The 6,338-nt window shown below is 37.6% G+C and overlaps 1 protein-coding gene across 7 annotated transcripts in view; it reads left to right on the forward strand.

The window, feature by feature from the left end:
• Positions 1-6,103, forward strand: part of kcnip4a (potassium voltage-gated channel interacting protein 4a) — a 187,062-nt gene extending 180,959 nt beyond the window's left edge. For all 7 annotated transcript variants that reach the window (XM_078936084.1, XM_078936086.1, XM_020711583.3 and 4 more), the window contains 6 exons: positions 2,547-2,616; positions 2,997-3,067; positions 3,775-3,882; positions 4,863-4,967; positions 5,053-5,115; positions 5,196-6,103. In XM_078936084.1, coding sequence (XP_078792210.1) covers positions 2,547-2,616; positions 2,997-3,067; positions 3,775-3,882; positions 4,863-4,967; positions 5,053-5,115; positions 5,196-5,243 — 465 coding nt within the window. In that variant the 3' untranslated portion in view covers positions 5,244-6,103. The remainder of the gene's footprint in view (positions 1-2,546; positions 2,617-2,996; positions 3,068-3,774; positions 3,883-4,862; positions 4,968-5,052; positions 5,116-5,195) is intronic.
• The last annotated feature ends 235 nt before the right edge of the window (positions 6,104-6,338 follow it).

A 6,338-nucleotide genomic window follows, 5' to 3' on the forward strand; every position in this document is an offset into this window, starting at 1 on the left:
TTTTTAAAATCTGAATGTTTTGTGTCACAAAATGGACGATCAAACAAGATGGCAGAGGGAGAGGTTGTTTAAAAAAAAACAAAATTCACAATTCTGACCTTGTCCTTCAGACGGAAAGATGAGGTCCATACTTTAAATGATCAATAATTCTGTATTGATTGTCCGTAAATGCTCTAATAATGCCTTCCTGTAAATAAAGTTGTTTTTTTTTTCTGTTTGAGCTTGTGGACAGATGTATTCTCTGGAATGTAGCGTTTGCCTTTCATGTATACTCTTCCCAGACAGTTCTATTTTGATCTGATCTTTCAGAAAACTCTTTTGTCACAGCCCTCTGGGTTTGTGTACAGGATATAATTCTTGGCAGGCTGCAGTCTGGCAGCTTTTCTGTCAAACATTTATTTCTGTTGTGCCCATGGTGTTAGTAGAAACGTCAGCATAGACAGGCCACAGCTTGTTTGCCAGCAGACTTTATATGAGAGTGCTGCTTTCTTTTGGCATCTTTATGCTTTACCTGAGCAACAAAGCTTTCGTAATTCCAGTCTTTTTTTTTGGTTTAGATGAGTTGTCAGGGCTAGAGGACAAAAAAAGTTTGCGCCATAAGTAGAAAGTTGTTATTTTTGCGAGTGTTACTACTTGGTAAAAAGTCTATCTTTCTCTAAATAAGTTTAGTTTTGAAGGTAATGGTAGTTTCAGGGTGTTTTCTATACTCTCCAGAAAGGATTGCAGGTTTGCTTGTACATCTGGCACGGAGGGATGTAGAATAGTGATTAGCACTTTTAGCAAACAGAGAGGGGTTCAAATCCCAGCTAGGTCCTTTCTCTGTGGAAAGCGCACATAGAAATCCATCTTCATAATTTCATTGGTATCTCAAAGTTCTACCCAGGTGTGCATCAGACTGAGTGTGTGAGACTGGCGACCTGTTCAGGTTGTACCACTCAATAGTAGTTGGGATAGGCTCCAGGAGCTTCATGACAACTGAAGGGGGGAGGGTTGTGAAAATGATTGAATGGATGTGTGGGTGGTAATTATAGCAAGAAACAAATACTATTGAGGGAGACGAAGAGTGAGAACTCACCCTATTTATGTAAATACAGTCTTTTTTGTTTCCTTTTTTTTCTCTGAAAAGCCTGGAAAAAGGCCAATAAGGTTATTTTATTAAGTTACTGCATAAGAACCTGTATAAAGTATTTACATTTACATGCAATCAAGCAATGTAGGTGTCATACATGTACAGTCTGGACCAAAGAATGAAGCTGTTCTCCAAACGATTGACGGTAAACATTTGTTTACTGACTACTTCCTTTGTGAACTTGTTGTTGTCATCTGAGCATGGACTGTGGTTCTATGGCAGGACCTGCTGCCTAATAATGAGACGACTAATAATGAGACTAACAAGGGTTTTAAGTTGGTTATTCAAAAGCATGCAACAGAACCACAAAACAATTCGATTTTTTACTAATCACTTTTTAGAGAGAGAATCCCTGATGGGGAAAAGTCTCCAACAGTGATCGAAACTTCATAAAACTTTATACTGAAAAAAAGCTTTTCTTGTTGGGGCTGATATTTCCTAATATCTTAATTTTTTTTTCCTTTGGTAAAACACTGTCTTCAGAAGTTTAATTAGATAGTAGGCTATATAAAGACAATGTTTGATTACTTTTATCATAGCACACGTCCGAGAGCTTTCAGTAGCTTTTTTGAATTTATGTCAACCTGACCAAGCAGGACATGTTCTTTGGACACCATGAGGAGTTCATTATAATTGTAAAGTCACATGGGTTCCTCTCTAGTCAATACTAAAGTGGCCTATCAGTTATTGAATTATACCAGCAAGGCGACCACAGAGCTGTAAAACCTTGTGTCTTTATTTGTTTTTTGGCCAAACATAAAATAAAGAATATGAGGATTCTTATGTAAGTCATTCAAAGAGCACCTTTTAAAACCAATCCTCAGGTGTGGGTTTAAAAAATTGGACCACTTTTTTGGTAAATTCCAACATTTCTTATGTGTAACCCTGTACAATGGATCTGTATGTTTTATATGAGTTTTTATGGTAACTGATGTAGTCAATCACCCAGTTTAAGAAAGGCAGTAAATGTGTGTCATCCTTTTTGCTTTTTGCTTTTTTAAATTGAAAGCTGTTGGGCCTTATCTTAAATTTGTACCCACAACCCTGAGAAGAACTTATAGCCTCTGCATTGGAAATTGCATTGCCTGGCTTTCTCCATCACGCCTCTTGTCACTATGTGGATTGCAGACTTGTGCCACACAGATTGCAGCAAGGTCATCTCCAATGTCTTGGCGTGTTCTGAAAGAAGCTGTTGTCCTCCACTTGTAATGGTGTTTTCTAATGAAAGCCATCGGATGAACTCCGCTTCCGACTCTGCTCGCTTGTTGATACAATCTCTCTTGAGGAATTCGAGTGTAGCTTCAAAAAAATAGATTTCTTCAGTTCTCGCTCGTTTTTCCACTGAAAGTTAAGCACTTTGATCAGAACAAAATGTATTCATGCTAATTAATTTGAACAATCCCATTGTGTCTTCCAGGAATGCCCCAGTGGAGTCGTCAATGAAGAAACTTTTAAAGACATCTACTCACAGTTCTTCCCACAAGGAGGTCTGCGCTTTCTGCTTTACTTCCCCTTAATTTGTTGTGTGCTAACTTAACTGCAATTAATTAGTTTATATGCAGACGTTAACTCTTATTTCATCACAAAGCACAAGCTCTTGTTCAGGAAAAAGACAGAAAAGCTGTGAGAGGCTTTGATTTATCTGCTTGGAGAGAAGAAAGGCAGAACAGTAAAGATGGCACACTAAAGTGGAAACGAAGATAATCTGTGTTTTTTTTTTTCCTTCTCTTAACGAGTCTAGTTCTTTGTAGTTGCACGGAACAGCTTAAAGGAAAAAAAAGAGAATACAATGGTTTCATTGTTTGCGGTACTGCTGCAGGTCTGGCTGCACTGACTTCCATTTGTTCTTTTTTTTCTGTTTTTGCAGATGCTTCGACGTACGCTCACTTCCTGTTCAATGCATTTGACACGGATCACAACGGCTCTGTGAGTTTTGAGGTAATCCACGCACTGGAAAACAGATTGATGCTGTCAAACTGTCCAGGAGATGTTGTGTATTTTCCAGATTGTAAGTCGCGCGGGTGTAAAAGTCGCAGGAGCAAACGCATGCGATCTAAAGAAGAAAAAATCCTATTTAAGTCGCTTTTTTGGGAGAAAAGTTCACAACCTAGATGTAAGGGATAATGCCAAACAATGTGTGCATTATCACTTTTTAACGCACGCCCTGAAAGCCTGAACCGTCTGATGCAAAGCATTAAAAAGTGATAATGCAAACTTCGAAGACCATTAACCCGCTTATAACATGGTCACCTCCAAAAGAAATAAATACTAAACAGTTTTCAGTCCTTAATTCTTTTTTTTTTTCCCCATTTGGATCGCTTTTTCACAAAAAGCGGACTATTTGTTACGTGGTGCGGCGCCTTTTCATGGTAACGTGACAAGGCGCTTATTAGGACATTAAAAAAAGTTTTCATCAAGCGTTCTGTTTGTGTGCAGTCTATGCACATCATGTGCATGTGCAATGTGAGGTTGCTCTTCATTTGAATAATGGGGTATTTCTGATTTTTGGTGTCTGCACACTTTAATTAACTGACGAAAAATAGTTGAAATGGGTTGTTTTTTTTATCTGTTTTTTTTAATTCACAGAATTAAAATGATTTATTTTTACTAAAACCCTCATGTGAACCTTGTTCAATCCTTCGCAGGATTTTGTCATGGGGCTTTCCATCCTCCTGAGAGGCACGGTCCAAGAAAAACTCATCTGGGCTTTCAATCTTTATGACATCAATAAAGATGGATACATATCTAAAGAGGTTTGTTTTCCTGCTTGAACTGCGCTGAGACGGAAACCTCCATATTTATAGAGGAGGAAGTCACAGCTCAGGTGTGTGCTATTCATACTGCAAAGTAGGCCATACGATAGGTATCACGAAAACACGTCACAATATGAGTCTACACATCACATTTTTTAAGAGGCTATAACTGATATAATACTTATTCACCATTCACCTGAATGAAATTTTATAAAATACATTTTATTTAATTATCACAGCACTAATCACTCCAGCTGTATATCACAAACAAGTATTTTATTATTTATTTTTTAACCCAACCTAATTCCAAGTGTTTTTATTTGGTAAATTTTTTTGTTTTGTTTTCTAAATTAAACATTGTCTGGTTTATGGTTATTTTTCAGTATAATATAAACAAACCCTAAATGTGCTTTAACCGTGACATGTTATTTAAGTATGATTAAAAAAAAATCAAATTGCCAAACTTGCTTACTTATACTTTATGATGTAGCAAAGGCTGCTGGAATACACGGCCAAAGGAATAATCTTCTACACAGCAGTCTGCCTATTTCCCTTTAAACTGTGTTGTTTTTAGTGCCTTGCTCTGTCTATGATTTTTTTTTTCTTTTCTTTGTGGCATTAACCCCACCTGCTCCTCTCCACATCCCTGATCCTCTTCTCTGCCCGGTCTGAGCCTAAAAAAACATAAAAATATACCGTAACTAAAATAAAATCTGATAAAAGTAAACCTCAAGGGTCACCATAACCGCCCCTCTGAAGAGTTGAGTATGAGATGTCTGACAAAAACAGGCGCACAGAACCCCCCCCAAAAAAATGAATAGAATGCACAGTGGTGGAAGTGTAATGAGAAGGGGTTTGTTTAGCAATTACAGAGGCTGTTAGCTTTTGAGTCGAGCCTTTGTGCATCACCGTACTCCAGAGGCAGTCAGTAAAAATAAAAAGAAACCCTCTATGATGTTGTTGTTGTCCGTGTGAAAAAGGAAATGCTGGACATCATGAAGGCCATCTACGACATGATGGGTAAATGCACCTACCCCGTCCTCAAAGAGGAGACGCCCCGTCAGCATGTGGAAATATTCTTTCAGGTCAGTGTCTTCATTGTGCTGCCAGTTATAGAAATCTGTCCTACTTTCTGGGTTTTATCATCTTCTTATTTTTTTTCGTCAACAGAAGATGGATAAGAACAAAGATGGAGTAGTAACCATAGATGAGTTCATCGACTCTTGCCAAAATGTAAGATGAAACTCATCCGCTCTGAAACCTGTTGGCATCAATTCGCTGTTATTGGCTTTTTTTTGTCTTTCCGTCTTCAGGATGAAAACATCATGAGATCAATGCATCTCTTTGAGAACGTTCTTTAACTCGTTGGACACCCATGGAGGCTGCAGGAGAACGGCATCTTTAGCATGGCTCGGTTCCTGACCTGGACTTTTACTGTGTACAGTGTGCTATGCAGACTTTTAACCATAGATGAAATATTGTTCATAAATGTGGGCCAGCGGTAGGAGTAGGCAGCATGGCATGAACACTCTGGAACAAGCTTCTTTTGAAACGATTCTTGGCATATAAAAGACAAACTTTTTTTTTTTTTTCAATTCTTATAGACTTTGGAGTGAAAATTCTAAAGAAAAGAAAAAAAAACAGTTATTTAATGAAGTAGAAATAATGCTTTCTTTTTTTTTTTTTTTGCTACTATGTCATTTTATTTGCTGCCAACTGGACACACTGTGACTTCTTTAGCATCCAAAACCGAACACAATTTAAGTCAACCTCCTCCCTCCTCAGTTCCAGAGTGTTCTGACTTTATCTTCTGATTGAAGCATTTCGAGAAAAAAGTTACTATAGAAACAGGATAAGAACTCTTCGACTTTTTTTAGACTTTGTCCATGTTTACTTGCCAACTAAAATAGGAAAACACAAGGATTGTATTGATGTCAAATTTGGACCATAATGTGGACATTTTCTCTACGGAAGCACAAAGGTAGTTATTTTACCACGAGTTTCATGTTAGACGACGTTATCTTTATTATAAGGAGGAAAGGAAAAATGCTGCTTTAAGTTTTTTTAACCTGAATGATTTCTGCAAACCACTTACAAACATGTTTTTACTTCCGTTTTGGACTTTTCATGAAGAAGCAGTGTTTGAAGTTGTTTATATGGTATTATGGCCATTGTACAGACGCTTGTTAGATGTACAGTATTAAAGATGAATTCCATCTGGGTGAGCAGTAGTTTCTTTAGGTCATATTTTATACACGTAGTTTCCCCCCAATAGCCAAATTGGTAACAGTTGTTTTTTTTAACCCTTGTGCTACCTAGAAAAAGAAAAAGAAGCTATAGCCCCTCCCTGCTTGTTCAGTGTGAACACCAAACTTTACAGCAGCTTATACCACGGTCCAGGTGCCATTTTAAGACAATCTGACAAATCTTCCCCATTTCCTTAAAGCTTTTTCATT

Source organism: Oryzias latipes, chromosome 18, assembly GCF_053564925.1.
Source record: "Oryzias latipes strain Hd-rR chromosome 18, Olatipes_Hd-rR_3.1".
Lineage (NCBI taxonomy): Eukaryota > Metazoa > Chordata > Actinopteri > Beloniformes > Adrianichthyidae > Oryzias > Oryzias latipes.